The sequence below is a fragment of the Parasteatoda tepidariorum genome, chromosome 12 (genome assembly GCF_982258835.1).
Source record: "Parasteatoda tepidariorum strain Cologne lab strain chromosome 12, Ptep-v5.0, whole genome shotgun sequence".
NCBI classification, from domain to species: domain Eukaryota; kingdom Metazoa; phylum Arthropoda; class Arachnida; order Araneae; family Theridiidae; genus Parasteatoda; species Parasteatoda tepidariorum.
In genome coordinates this window covers 32,495,459-32,512,156 of record NC_141766.1, presented here as the reverse complement: position 1 = coordinate 32,512,156, position 16,698 = coordinate 32,495,459, and the positions used below count along the sequence as shown (strand labels likewise).

Here is a 16,698-nt window from a genome sequence, read left to right as displayed (position 1 = left end):
CTAATTCAATTATTTAGTTGTTTCATATTCATTTGGCAACAGTAGTTGAATATTCGGTTTCGAGGTTTCGGAAGAAAACGTAAACAGTAAACATCTCAAATGTAGAGTGACAGATTTTTTCTTTAAATGTTAACTAATTAATTAATCGCAGGTAATTTTATTTCAGTTGATCATACTTCATTAGTTATATGATTATTTTTTGAAAAGTTTTGTTAGTGTACTTAATTCTTCTTTGATACGAATCAATGATACACATGTAGGCAATTATAAATTGTCTTATGAAAGCAATATTCATAAAACTTCTGTTATTAATTTTCTCGAAAGAATAATTCAGCTCAAACTGATAATTTACTGTATATTCTTAGTTTTTCATCGTTTTGTTCATTTTGAATTTAAAATAGGATTGAAAGACTATAATTGGTTTTCATTTAAATTTTAATTCTATGCTGGGAATTGCTGATCGAGTAAAAATGTGAACGTAATAAAACAAATTATCACCTACGAAACTGGGAAAGTGCAATCGGCAGCATGTGAATTTCTTTTTAAATATTTAAGATAATACATTGATTGTATGATTTAATTTCACTACTTTCTCAATCAGTTGTTTTATGAAAAATTTAAAAATTATTTAAATGATAGTAAGTAGTTATGTTGCTTATTATTTTGGGCTGCATTTCTTAATTTAAATCTAACTTAGAAATAAGTAAATTAAAACTATTAAAAGCTGAACCTGGCATTTAAACAATATTAAGATTCAAGTAAATATTTATTACACATAGCTTAATTGAAATTAAAAAGCATGAAATAACAATAAAGCTATTCTTTTTCTATATAAATTTGTGTAACTCAACTCCAAATAATAATAATTACAAAAAAATTTAGGAAAAGAAAGGAAAAATCAATTTTAGCGATTAGTAATGATAAGATATAATTGAATTTTTGATAGGTTAAATGATGAATGACTTTCGCGAATCGTCAACCCTGAGTCGAATGCAGGAACGTTACTGGACTACCAAACAAGCTGTTTTTAAAAAATTGGGAAAGAAAGAAGATGACTGCATAATAGCTAGTGATGCAGAACTGGATGCAAAATTAGAGGTAAAAAGTATTGTTAATATCATAATTTATGACAAATTAGCATTAAAGATGTGTGTAAAATATTATGATTTTAATTTAATGATTCTTATTCAATTATAATTAGTATTTTGCTTTTTATTTAAGATATATTCCATGGGATAGGTTATCCTATTTAAGGAAAATATTTCACAAATAAGGCTTTAAATTAATATAAATAAAAAGGATTAAATTCTGTATAATGCTTAAGAATGGAATTTTATTGTATATAACCTAAATTTTGCTAAATTGTAGTTTAACATTTGCTTACAAGTGGCTGGATTGTCTCTGAATCTTAAGAATTACCTAGCTATTTTAGTGCTTTTTTATTCTCTCCACTGAAACTAGCCATTGAGTAGTCACAATGTTAATTTACAATTTTGTTATCAGATATGCTGGTATTTACACCATAGCATTGATAAATCACCAAAATGTGCATAGATTATGTACAACATATTTTATTAGATTTAAGAAATATGCATCTAGACCTTAGGTTAACCTATTCAAGACAATTCAAAACTGCATCATAACACTTTTAAAAGTATTTTTTCTATATAAATTTAATTTGAATTTATAAGCAATGAAATACAGTAAAGAACTGATTATCCAGAACGATCGGGGCCATCGCTATTCCGGATAACTGATTTTTCCGGTTTTCTGAATCGCTACAAAAAGCCGTTTTTTTTATTGTTGAACCCAACAAAAAAAAAAACAATGTTTTTTTTGGAAATAATCTTAAAAAGAAGAAAAAACGATGAAGGAATACACTAATGATTATTTCCAAAATGATGGTAAGGTAAACATCTTTCAAAAAAGAAAGAAAAATTCTAAAATCTTATGAGGAGAGAAATTTTTTTAAAAAAATGACGGGAAAATTTATCGAATTTCGTTCCGGTTTTTTGGTTTTCTGATTTCCGGGTAACACGTTCAGTACTGTATTAATTTATTTTTAGAAATTACTTCATGTGTTAAACATTTAACATAAAAGTAAGTCCATATTAATAGCAGTTTTCCACAATATCCAGAAGTAGTGTGTTAAAATTAGGTATTGATTAATAAATAAATTCTTCAGTGAATATTTCATTTAATACAACTGTCATGATACTTTTTATCTTAGAATTTTCAGTAGTTTTAGATTTGCGTATATTTTTGGTAATTTACATTATGTTTATAAATTTTTCAACTTTTTATGTTGAAACAAATTTGCAGTTAAAATTTTTTTTTAAACATTTTTATTGATTTTACAAAATTTAATATTGTACAGCTAAACAATGTTAAAAATTTTGACTTAAGCATTAATGGGTTAAAGAATGCATATTGAAAATTTAGTCTCATCATTTAGGGTTTTATCAAATTTCAGTTGGAATTCTTCTTACTTATTCTTGGAAGGATATTTTAAAAAAATTAAGTATAAACACCTTAGCTTAACATAAAATTTAGTGGACGCTTATGTGTATTCATAATATGTTTGTTATTTCCTATGTGATTGAATAATTTAAAAAATTCTTTTTATGAAAGAGTTTCAATGATTTTATTTTATTTCAGCTATTCCAAACTATTGAAGAATCTTTCTTGACTTTAATGAGAGTGTTAGAAAATTATCAAGATAAATTATGTTGTGAGTTGCTTTAAATTTGTAACATCTGAAATTCAATATTTTCTTTTTTTAAGATTTTTTATTTTACCTGATAATAAAATAAAATCAACGTAAATGACAAAAGAAAATTCAAAATTAGGATTTATATGCGTTTAGAATTGTTATACAAAAATCTACATATTGTAAATAAATAAATAAAAAAATATATTTTTTAGCAGTTTTCTGAAATTTTATTTTAGTGTTCACTGTATTACATGGGGAAAGAAAAGAGCTGCAAATAAGATTTTCTCAAAAAGAATCAGGAAGTACTTGCATTATTTTTTTAATTGCACTGGAGTATTTTACTAACCATTATTAATTTTGGGTATATCATTATTAATATTTGGGTACATATATAGTATACTGGAGTTTATTTTATGTAAATTAGTATAATACCTCCTTATAATTTTTTTTGTTTTATTGCTCTCTTGAAATATTCCATAAATTTATGTTTCCTAAAGCACTGTATCAGCGTTTTCAATAATTATTTCTGCTTCTTTTTTTAAAACTTTTTTTTTATTCCATTCAGAGTTAAATTTTCTATCAACTATAGGTAAGTAATAATTATAATAATAACAATATAAGCTTGATAACTATTTGGAGAAAAAATTAATTATTTTTATTAGAATTATTGTCAAAATAGAATGCAAAAAATAAATACACGCAGTTTTGTTATTTAAAAGTGCCAAAATAAAAAGAGAATTTTAGTTAACCTGATTAGCCTATAAAGTGTTAGCGTCTTAAACTTTCTAAATTACTCTGTGAAAATTCTTTATGAAAAAGAAAAAAATAAATACTGATCAGTAATTGCCTCATTCATATTCAATTTAATTTGCATTTTTGTTTTGTTTGCTAAATGGAAGAAATTGTTAATTAATGTTATGAAAGTAGTTGGATGAACCAATTTGTGTTGTGTTTTAGTTTTTCTCTGCTTAGGGAAAGATGTTATGAAAGTAAAGTGTCCCATGACTTTAACATGCCAAATAATTCTTTTGAACTGCTCTACTAACTTGCATGTTGGTTTTCCTTTCATTCATTATCACTGAAATTTTGAATGTTTTTTATGGTTAAAACATTATTACTTTAAAATGGTAGAGGGCTTAGTCCCTTAACTTAAAGGCTTATGAGCATGAAAAATATTTTAGTGTTTAATTTAGAATTTTTGTGTAGCCTCTCGAAAGTAGTTCAAATTCATAACTCCAAATCTCACCGATTTTCTTTAAATTTAAACTACTGCTTGAAACATTCTTTACAGAAGTACATCGAATTACTAAACTTTGTTATAGAATTTTGTTGTTGTTAAAAGCAATTTTCCAAAAAGTTTAGGTGAAAATAAGAATATGTACAGTGTTTTCTACAATAGTGAACGCTGCAAGCTCCATACCGCCTATATTTCCGGGTTTCTGTTTCCGTGTATTTTAAAGCCATCTGGCTTACAACATGATCATTCTGTTTTGAGAGTCTTGCAAACATGGTATTTCAGGGGTGATTGTGCTCCGGAAAAAATCCGGATTTCCGGAATTTTCGCAAACAGTGATCTGGAAGTTTCCGGAGATCGAAGGTCCAGACGTTTCAAAATATCATTTATCGCAGAAGTTTCCGGAAATCAAATTTTCAAAGGTGGAACTTAAAAACACAGTTTATTTTATTTGTTTGTAAGGGAGAGCCAGAGAGATACTTTATAAGCTTATATTCATGATTAATATTCCTTTTTTATCAATAAATAGTTGTTATAATCATAAACTCAAGAAAGAAAGACATATTTGTAAATTTTAATTACCTCTCCAGGTCATCATAGCTATGTGTAAATGGTATAGGTATGTGTAAAATTTTAAATATATTTTAAGTAAACTAAGAAATATAGGGAAAAAAAACCTTGTTTAAATTTTTTTTCAGTTTAAACTGTTTTTTTTTTTTTTTTAACTCAAGAAATTTTCCGGAATTTTGACTTGGGCTCACAATCACCCCTGGTATTTGCTTACTTATTAAAAGTGTTTACAATGCTAAAGCTGCTAACACTAACATAAGATGGTGCACAGCTTGCAACAAGAACAAACTGTAATAAACAAATGGAAAGAGGCCAAATCAGGACTGCCAAAATAGCGAGTTATTCAAAATCTAGCAACCATGTCACCTTTTTTAACAATATATCTATAAATAACTAAAACAAATTTTCATTTCAAACTCACCAGAACTACTTAATAACATTAATATCTTATGATATACGGCAGATTTGTGCTCAGAAATTATCTAGTTTACTTCTTTTATTGAAAACAAAATTATCCATTTGAAAATATTGCCTCGCGGAATAAGCTGTAGTAAGCAGTTGCAAACTTTCTAACCGGAACTAGAGCAGGTATTGAGCTGGAGATTGTTATTGTTTACATTTATACTAAAAGCACCATCCATACATATACACTCGGCAAAATCTCTACTGTTTGGAATACACAAGAATTTGCAAATTTTAGTTAAATAAGCACCAAAAAATCTCAATTTGGAATGTTATCATTTTCGAGAAAAATATGCAGCACTTTAACTAAAACAAAAAATTATTGCAGTCAACAATTCTAATAATGATAAACTTCGAAAAAAAAATATAGTTATAATTCTGCATTCAATCGCAATACTTTAAAGTTTAGTTACATGTGGCTCTTGTGCTGTGAAGCATACATTCATTCAAATCTTGTTTTTAATAAATGGTGAATAACATGCTTCCACTTTCAGTTTGGCATAATAAAGTTGTTATTTAACTCTACATTATATTCAAATTTGTCTTCAATAAATATTGAGCATTGTTTATTATAATAAATGAAAGTCTCACTGATTTTATGAATGAAAACGTCTAATACTGAAGAGTTTTTGTAATTTTATAGATATGTGGTATATTCATATAAACTAATTTCTATTCCTTGAGAATTAATTTTACAGAAGCAATGGATAAGGCAATATTCATTTAGAAATTCTTGATTAAATAGATGTTTTTAAAATTATTATTTTCATGGAATACATTTGATATTATGTAAATTTTTCTGTTTTGCTTCACTTCTTAATTTTGCAATTTCTTATTTGATTTTTTTATTCATAACTTGTTTTTGTTGTATTGTTTATGTAACAGCTAATATTTTTTTTAAAAATAATTTTAGCTTTAGCACAAGAAGAGAATGCTTTAGGTAGATTTTTAAAGGAAAATGGAAAGTATGATAAAACTAGAGCTGGCAAAGTTATGACTGCTGCTGGGAAAGCTTTGAGTTTTAGTGCTCAGCAAAAGTAAGACTCATGTTTATTACAGTCTGAGTAAAAACTTTTAAGACCAGTGAAAAAAATGTGAGAAAATAAAAGTAAAGGGAGTTTATATATTATGGTATGAATTCTTATAGTACATTGTTAGGAGATGTAGCAAACAGGATTTGTAATTAACAGAAAAACGTAGTTTGTACCAAATTAATATTTCAGCATGAGTAGAAACTTTAAAGATGATATAAAAATATAATATAAAAATAATACAAAATTTAGAAGTTTGTGTAAAAACCATTTTTTTGAATTACTTCAAATTTTCTAGATTTCATGGATGAAACTAGATTTTGACAAAGTTTAGGGTCTGTTTTATACCATTTGTCTTAGATAATAGTTTTCTCAACTTTATTAATGATGTCAAATGCCACCTATTTGTATATACTTTTCACCCAATAAGTTCTCTATTTGGTTCTCTAGTTCTGCAGACTTAGCTGGCCATTTCTAAGTTTCAACATGACTGGTTTCAAACCAATTTTTTTTACTACTAGTTGAATGAATAGGTGTGTTGTCTTGCTGATGTACCCAATTTTCTCCTGCAAGAGATTCTGCATTTGTTAAAAGATGACTTGCTAGGATATTTTGATATGCTGGTGAATTCATTTTGTACGAAATGAATGCAGTTGAGCCCACACCATTTTAAGCAAAATATCCCCGGGTGATCACTGAGTTTCTACCTAATGGGTTGCTTGGAGAATATTTCTTTTCATAAATCATGCCAACTGTGCATCTTTTCATTTGGTTCATCTAAAGTCAATTTTTTGTTGTCAGAAAAAATTATTTGTATCCTTTGGTTGTCCCAGATCATGACCTGCTAGCTGAAGTTTGATTGCTTTATTTTCTGTCTCTGTTACCTATGTTTATACAATTTTGATGTATAAATGAATCTTCTAATTGTATTATGCATTGTTTTTTGACAATCATACAAACATTTTACTTGAATAAGTTTTTTTGGTTAAGTATTTTCCAGTAGGTTCCAAAAATATTCCAAAGAGTCTGCAAACTCTTAGCTTAGAGGAAATAGCTTTAAGTCTTCTCCCAGTATTCTTTTTACCAAAATTGTCTTTCAATTTTCAGAAATTGTTTACTAAAGTCTTTTGTCTTCCTATTTATATCATTATAGTGTGGTTACTTATTTTGTATCCATTGGTTGTTCCAGATCATGACTTGCTAGTTGAAGTTTGAATGCTCTATATTCTGCCTCTGCAATAACCTACGTTTAGCCAATTTTACTGTAGAAACAAATCTTCTGATTGTGTTATGCATCGCTTTTTGACAAACAGCCAAACATGTTACTTGAATAAGTTTCTTTGATTGAGTATTTTCCGGTAGGTTCCAAAAATATTCCAAAGAGTCTGCAAACTTTTAGCTTTGAGGAAATAGCTTTGGGTCTTCTCCCAGTGTTCTTTTTACCAAAATTGTCTTTCAATTTTAAGAAAATGTTTACTAAAGTCTTTGATCTTCCTATTTATATCATTATAGTGCTGTTACTTTCTTTTGAAGAAAAGGCTTCAATATGTCATCTTTCGTATTCAGTTAACTTTCTCCTCACAGCACATATGGATGATCCACCAACTAGGATTCACCCATCAAAACTTATTTCCGTTCCCTACGGTAGATCACTCCCAACAAACAGCGGCCTTGAAATTTTTACTGATGGATCAAGGATGGAGGTTGCCGACTCCGCTACTGATACCACAGAATATAGAACTGGCTTCGGCATTGTTACTAAAATGCACGGTACTTTAATCGAAGCAACCTCCACCAGGATCTCAAACAATAGTAGTGTTTACATGGCAGAATTGGTGGCAATTAATAATGCTTTTCTCTGGCTCTCTAAAAAAGAATATCCAGACGCCACTATCTATACTGATTCGCTTTCCTCGTTGCAAGCCTTACAAAACCCAGTATCAAGCTCAAAAATTGTTGAAAACACTAAACAATTATGGCGATCCAATATACTCTGCAATTGGGTTAAAGCTCATATAGGTACTCAAGGCAACGAGGAGGCGGATCGAGCAGCTAAGAAAGCCACCGATCTCTGCCGGGTTGCCCTTGAGGTCCCAAGCTCCATCGCCCAAATTAAAACTCAGGTTAAATTATATAGCATGAAGCGCTGGGGGCTGGAATGGCGGAGTTCCGAGAAAGGGAGACAGACATTCAAATTTTTTAAAGACCCGAAATTAAATAGACTACAAGCAAACTTCTATCTCAATCAATTTTTAACAGGCCACGGAGTGTTTGGAGAACACCAATATAAATTATTCCACAAAACTCCAGAATGCAATTACTGTGGTGAATATCACTCTATTGATCACTTGTTAATAAATTGTTCTCAATTCCAGACAATCCGGGGCAATAACTTTAATAATATTGGCCAACATCAATGCTATGCTAACCTGACTTGTAGAAATATCATAAAAAAGATTATTAAACAAACTTTAGAGGATGTATTGGGGGACGGTCCTTAATGTCTCGGAACTTGTTCCTTCCAGCTTGGGTGTCTCATTTTTTTTACTATGTCTTTTATAAACTATTCTTCTTTTACTTGCTCCAATTTATTGTTATTTACTTTTGTACTACAGTAGGGAACCGATTATCCGCAACGATCGGGACCATCGATATTCCGGATAACTGATTTTTCCGGTTTTCTGAATCACTACAAAAAGCCGTTTTTTTATATAGTTAAACCCAACTAAAAAAAAAAAAAAAATTGCAAATAATCTTAAAAAGAAGAAAAAAGGATTAAGTAATACATTAATGATTTTTTCCAAAATGATGGTAAGGTAAACATCTTTCAAAAAAGAACGAAAAATCCTAAAATCTTATAAGGAAAAAATTTTTTTTTTTAAAAATGACGGGAAAACTAATCGAATTTCGTTCCGGTTTTTTGGTTTTCCGGTTTTCTGATTTCCGGATAACGGGTTCTGTACTGTATTTAATTGGTTTTAATAGTAATGCTTTTAATTGTTTTACAATATTGTTCTCTTGTAATTTTTGCACGTTTATCTTTTAAATTGCTCTTTTAAATTATTCTTTTAATTGACACTTTTAATATATTGCTGTTTTAATGTTTAGCAACTTACATGATTTTAGCTGTTCTACGCCCGCCATGTTCATGGGCTGTTGCCATGTCTGATGTGTATTTTATGTAATTTATGTTTCTACTGTTCTCTGGATATTTTTTTTTTGATTTTTTTTTTTTTTTTTTTTTTTTTTTTAAACAAACAAATATAACTTTATTGAGAACAAAAACACATAAATACAAAGAATATATATTCGTCGTCAAGAGGAAAATCCTGTCCAGGCGACAAAGAAAAGTAATACAATAAATTTAAAATAGAAATTTAAAAAAAAAAAAAAAATACAATCATAAATTATTTTGCTCATCATAAGACGTCATATATTGTTGAACACTGTAATAATAGAAAACAAAAAAAAAATGCATGAAACTATATATATAAAAAAATAAATAAATAAATAAAAAAAAATAACAAAGGTAACATAAGAAATTCGTTTGGATTGGCACAAGACTGGTATAAAAAATCAAATGCTTCCTTTAAAGTGAAAAATAGAGATCTAAATCGTCAATGTTCATCACAAATTGAAATAAAACACGCTTAAAAGAAGAATATATTTTGATGTTTTGCAACTGAAATGGTAATTTATTATATAATTTAGGTGCTAAGTAAAAAAACTGTTTTCGTGAAATTTCTTTTGTAAAGAAGGGAATCTCATACATTTCAGTTGGTCTCCTTTCAGACACATTAGTTTTTAATTTGCATATTAATTTATTGTTGTGTAAATAGAGTAAAATACGAAAAAATACATTATGGCGAAATGGTAATAGGTTAATTCTTGTATATATATTGGTAGTAGTTACACTTGAATTATTTATATTTAGAGAATTAATAATCTTGAAGCATTTATTCTGAACTGAGATTAAGGGAAGTAAATTAGTTTTATATTCACCGCCATATATTATCGCACCATAATTAATTAAAGAATAAAACCAGGAGTAATAGAGTGCTTTCACAAAATTAAAATGAATTTTATTCTTAAGGTGATAAAATTTAACTAAAACGAAACGCAATTTTTTAACTAAATTGTTAATATGTGTTTTCCATTTTAAATTAGAATCGATATATAGTCCTAAATATTTGATATTGTTTACAGATTGTAGAATATAGCATTGACAATTTTCATTAGTACTTTTGCAGGAGAGAGAGTGAAATTTTAAATTTAAGTTAAATTCTGATTTTCTTAAACTGAAATAAATATATTTAGTTTTATTTAGATTTAAATTTAAGTCATTTATTGTAAACCATTTTGAAATTATGCGTAAATCAGATTGAATTTGAAAAATTAGTTGATTTAAATCAGTGCGAGAATACAAAATTACGGAATCATCAGCATACGTTATTATCTTACCAAAAAGTTTGAGTTGACAAAAGTCATTGATGAATATAATAAACAATAAGGGTCCTAGAATAGATCCTTGAGGAACACCACGGTTTGAAAAAATATAATTACTAAAATTACTTCGGATTTTAACTCTATGTTCTCTGTTTGAAAGATATGAAACAAACCAATTTAACATAATTCCTCTGAAACCAGCAAATTCTAATTTTTTAATTAAAAGATTGTGATTGACATTATCGAAAGCTTTTGATATATCAAGAAATATAGCTACTGTTGTCTTATTTTCGGCAATACTATTATGAATAAATTTTGAAAATTCCAAAAGAGCTTTTTCTGTACTTTTGCCTTTAATAAATCCATGTTGATTAACAGAGAAAAAATTTGTATGTTTTAAATAATTGTACATTTTATCAGCTAGAGCTTTTTCAATGATTTTGGAAAAAACAGGTAATATTGAAATTGGTCTATAGTTTGATAGGCAGTTTTTATCGCCGGTTTTAAAAATAGGAGTTATGGTTGCTCTTTTTAAAGAAGTTGGAAATATGGATGACTTGATTGAGGTATTGATGAAATTAGTTATAAAATTTATATTATTGAGAGCAAATAGTTTAATTAATTTTACATTAATACCGTCATAGTCAAAGGAGTTTTTATTAGAAAGAGAATTTATTAAGTGAAGTACTTCACAATCATTCAATTCTAGGAAAACAAACGAGGTTAAACTTGGTGAAATATATATTTGCAAACTGTTTAAATTTGGGTTTGAGGTATTGTAGGCATTTGCAAATGATTTATTGAATTGATCAGAAGATTCATAGTCGGTTAAAATATCAGGTAAAGTAAGTGATTTGCTCTGATTACCAATAATACCATTTACAAGATCCCATTTTTGTTTATTTGAATCACAATTTAAAAATTTGAATTTGAAATATTCTGATTTTGCTGTTTTAATTAAGTTCTTAAGCTCAGAAACTATAGTGTTATATGCTGTTTTGTAAATAATATCCCATGGATATTTTCTAGTTTTTTTGAATAGTTTTTCCTTTCTTCGAATTAAAATCAAGATATTATTAGTCATCCAGTTATTTTTGGCTTTTTTGTTTGATTTATGCTTATATTTAAAATTATTTTTTAAATTATTGAGTTTGAAAACAAAACTTCGATATTGTTGATCAAGAGAATCTTGAGGATTGTAATTAAATTTGTAATTTGACAGATAATTATTGAGCTTATTATAGTTGATTGAAATTTTATTTTCAGCTACCTTAATTTTATTTACCTCATCGTAATGAACACTGCAAAAGGTTGGATAGTGATCGCTTATGTCATTTATGAATATTCCGGATTTGATTGAAAATTTATTTGTTTTTACGAAGACATACATGATCAATGCAAGTTGATGAGGAATTTACTCTAGTTGGTTTGTCTATGTAATTTTGAAATCCAAATTGGCATAATAAATTAATATATTCATGAGTAATAAAATCATCACTTAGAATATCAATATTTATATCACCCATCAGTATTATATTAGGATATTTAAGCTTAGAGATTATTACTTTAAGTTCAGTATTAAAAAAATCAACAGTAAAATCATGAGATCTATATAAAGATAGAAATAATAAATCTAAAGATTTGCAATAAAGTAATATAGATTCTGCGGAAACAAAATGTATAGCTAACTCTGAAATATCAAGACATTTTTTAATAAAAACACAAACACCTCCAGAGCGATTATTATTTCTGCAATTAAAGAATGAATTATAACCATCTATTGAGTAAAAATTAGTTTCATTTTGGTAAATCCAAATTTCCGACATAATTATGACACTTATATTTTCAATCATGCTAGAAATATGTGAAATAAAATTATCAAAGTTGGCTCTTAAACTTCTAATATTTATATGTAAAATATTAATGTTTAACTTACAGGTTGAGGTAATAAAAAACTTTAAATCGTCCAAATTTTCAATTTTTAGGCAGTCCGGCACAGATAAAAATGTTTCTTCAGTTGGATGGAGTATTAAGGTCTTGAGATGATTTCACACGTATTATTTTGGACGATTCATCTTTTCTCAGGAATATTTTACCATCACGAACCCAACAAAACTTGAATCCCTTTTCAGATTTAGCCTTACGTGAAAGATAAAATAGATGCTTCAGTTCGGGAGTCAAATGTTCATTGAAGTAAACAGGCATTTCAGTGAATCTGGAGTTGACTTCGCAGGTTGAAAGTTTACGATTTCTCAGTTTCTTTAAGAGCTCATCACGTACAGATTTGGATTTAACTTGAACGATGATGGGTTTAGGTTTATTTTTATTAAAGCTGGGGACTCTGTGAGCGGTGATCAGATTTTCGGATATATTAGTATTCGCAACATTATCAATCTGGGATATTACTTGTTGTATGTCTTCATTTTCACATTCGGGTAAGTTACTTATTTCAAAGTTGGATCTTCGGGAATATTGCTTGAGTTCAATAACTGCTTCTTTTAGTTCATTCAGTTCCTTCTTTATTTCTGCGCTTTCTCTAGTTAGCTGATCATTTTTTGCTTGTAAAGTTTTGTTTACGTTCTGTAGCTCTGTGATAGAATTTTTCAACTCTTGAATTACTTCACTGTTGAATTCAATTGAACGGGTTAAGTCATTGAATTTGTTAGTTATTAACTCTTTTAGGTCTTTATTTTGCTGTAAGATATCCTCGAGAATCTCTGGGCTAGTTGCACTTTTTATTTTCGTTGGATTTTCCTGTGATTTTGAACATTGTGCGCAGGTCCACTTTTGTTTTTTATCAACAGTAAGTCTTCTAAAAGCTCTTTCAGCGAAACCACCACATTGAAAATGAAAAACAGAATTGCATTCACCTTTGCATGTTAATCCATCTGAGTCTTCCAGAATTGGTTCGGCACATGCTTTACACAAAATTTTTGACGAAGACATTGTTTGAAGCAATATTTATGTATAGAAAGCTTGCTTACTAAAACATTAAATTGATATTTTCAAATTTTTATAATTATAAGTGAAATTAGACTTAAAACAATGGGTAAAATCAAAATATTCAAGGAGCGAGAAAAAGCGTATGCAACAGAGGCTACCAGCTGTTGCCAAAAACATTAAATTTTAATAAACATTTACCCGTATGCCCTAAATAAGGGCGGGTCGAGGTAAATTCTTCCATATTCAGTTAACTTCTTACCTTACGAAGTCTCCACAAATAGTACCAAAACTTTGAGGTATTGTATGGCAAGTTTGTAAATAAAAGTTTTTTTTACAATTTTCATAATTGTAATAATTGATCTAGTAAATGTTTATTATTTTTGAAAATTACTGATGACTTTAAAGTTTTTACTGAGACTGAAATATTAATCTTGTGCATACCTCTTTTTCTAATAATTATATAATTATAAATCCTGTTTGTTGTGTTATTTCTTAACAATATACTTTAAAATTAATAATGTAATAAAAGGATTTAATCTATTCTATTTTTCATTTTTCTTAAATGTTTTCACTGTTCTTTAAGTTTTCCCTTAGACTTTATTATATATGTTTTATCAGCATATGCATGTTAGTTATAGATATTTACTTAAAAAATCATTCTCACCTAAATCTGTTGTTTAGGTGAGAATGATTTAGTCAGACAGTTATTAAAATTTGGTGTAATGTTGAAAAAAGATCTGTGATTTGAATTTTATATACCTTGAAATGATTTTTTAAAGTAGTAATAGTTTGGCTTAAAGAATAGAGAGAGACATTAGCTTTTCTTAACAACTCATGTGTTAGTTATCATTTACAAGCAATAATTCTAAAGTAGTAGTCAACTTCATGTATTAACAATTGATTTAAAATAATATTGACCACCACATCATCTAACAAAACTCTAAGATATACTCTTGTAATCACCAGTTTGAGCCGGGTAAAAACTAACAGTTAGTTAAAATAAAAATAAAGTAAAGCTATCAAAATAAAATATTAGCTACTTACCAAAACATTTAGTTTTTGTGACTTTTTCTTACACAAAAATGCCAATCTAAAATTTTAGGTATTATCTTGAGTTTTGAATTAACAGTTATTCTGATTGAACTAACTACGAAACAGTCTTTGGAGAGATGTGCAACTAATCGAATGCAATATGTTGAACACGCATTACATCTTAATTTCTGATTGAATAACCTTATATATATATTCTCCCACTCAAATGACTGGTTGTGGTATAAATAGGTATACGACAAGTATTTTTCAAAACAAACAAAATACAAAAACATAAAATAATGATGGAATATTAACTGTACATAATTGTTAGAAAAAGTCATGAAGTCAACTGTGCAAAAACGATAAGATGATAAGCACATTTTCGATGCAAAAGTTCTTAAACGATCATTTGATCGGTTATGGTATGTTTAGTGTTAAAATCAGGAAATAAGAAATATCTGAATCTTCTAAATTAACAAAGCCACTTATTTGAAAAGATGCATACAAAAGTAGACATACAATAAGACACATTAAAATAAGTTGCACCAGTCATATAAATTTCAAATAAAAATAAAGAGTATTAAGTTTGATTTATATTAACCAAAATATATTTATTTCATCCATATCTAATGTCTGATCTAATTCAAACCAAACAAAGCTGACAACTTGGATTGACCACCAAAATCAACAAGCAATGGGGTGCTAGGTTGGCATCGAATTCAGGGACCAACCTCACTTTTTTTGGAGGTGGAGTGATACTGTTTTTTATGTATCACTGAAGCTTGCTTGCTGCTCTGGAGCAATATGTGTTGGTGATGACGGGAGATAGTCTAACCTTACTATCCTGAACTTTAATTAAAAAAGACAAGTCTTCTTTCAAATTTCCTGTATTTGTAATGTTGAATAAATCATGATTAGATAGTTTTTTTTATTATTACCTTAATATATTTAATTTTTTCTCATAAATATAAAGGGAAAAAAAATAAAAATTTGAAAAAAAAAAATTTCAGAATTTAATTTTTTGAAAAATTGTGCAGAAAATTATTGGAACCAATCTCATGGAGCTTGATTATATGAAATTCAGTTATTTTGTTGCAGTTGATGATTCTGTATGCTGTCAATGGGAAAATATTGATATTGCGTAAACTGAAGCTTTTTGTATGTTATAAGAGGAAGATGTCTTTTACTTGCCACAAGATATTACAAACACAGAAACATTATTTGCTGTGTATACTTTTAAAAAGTATGCTGCCTGTCAGCCATATTATCTCTTTATAACTGTTATATCTTTACTACTTTGTTTTTGTGGAGGGCTAGGGATTTTGATTTGATAGTTCTCTGTAATTTAATTATTTTAACTATTAATCTTTTCTATATCTGTAGATCATTTTATGATTCAAAGAAATCTACTTTTATGCTACTTCTTGCTTCAATGACTGCAATTCTTTCCTTTCTCGGTGATATTAGTTATAACATGTTTGATTTTCTGTTGAAAAAACTTGATTATTCATTATTGGTGATTTCAAAAGTTAAACTTTTTATTTGTAAGTTTAATTTTGCATGTAAAGTTACATAACTGATATTTTTTATTTAGATTGTCTCTTCGTTTACCTCTTGTGAGGCTTTATCATGAAGTCGAAACTTTCCAGTATCGGGCAATAGTAGATAGTTTGCAAACTGTGGAAAAGATGGAAAAAGCAAGAACTGCCTATCGAGGAGCATTAATGTGGATGAAAGATGTTTCTCAGCAGCTTGACCCTGATACTTGTAAACAGCTTGAAAAATTTCGAAAGGTAGAATTAGTTTAGATACTTACAAGTAACCAGTAATAAGTAGAATAATTTGAACTATAAATCTGATAGAAATCGAGTAAACATTGTTCTGTATAATAAAATTTACTTCAAATATATAAAGTTGTTATAAATTTGAAACATTTTCTATTAGAAAGTTAACTTATCTGAATAGGATAATTATATTTCCTCAAAATGTAAAATTATTTATCTGGGAAATGTCAGATGTCAAAATGTATAGACATTTCAAAAAATATGCAGAAGAATATAATTTTTTATCATCTATTTTTACTATGCTAATACTTCTGTCATTCATTTATTCAAGTTAGTCATAATTTAATTATTGCTATTAAAATCTTTGCATGTTAACTTATTTTTTCCCTTTTTGTTTGTGTTTTATTTAAATATTTCCTTGTGTGATAGCAGTCAACAAGAGTTTTTCATGAATGATTAAGTAAAAATAAGTTTAACTTGACT

The 16,698-nt window shown here is 27.9% G+C and overlaps 1 protein-coding gene across 1 annotated transcript in view; it reads left to right on the top strand.

Moving 5' to 3' along the window:
- The first annotated feature begins 27 nt into the window (after positions 1-27).
- The window catches only part of ICA69 (islet cell autoantigen 1-like protein), a 30,517-nt gene continuing 13,846 nt past the window's right edge, over positions 28-16,698 (top strand). Inside the window, exons 1-5 of the mRNA XM_016053998.5 lie at positions 28-151; positions 947-1,098; positions 2,659-2,731; positions 5,893-6,016; positions 16,026-16,224. Coding sequence (XP_015909484.2) covers positions 952-1,098; positions 2,659-2,731; positions 5,893-6,016; positions 16,026-16,224 — 543 coding nt within the window. The 5' untranslated portion in view covers positions 28-151; positions 947-951. The remainder of the gene's footprint in view (positions 152-946; positions 1,099-2,658; positions 2,732-5,892; positions 6,017-16,025; positions 16,225-16,698) is intronic.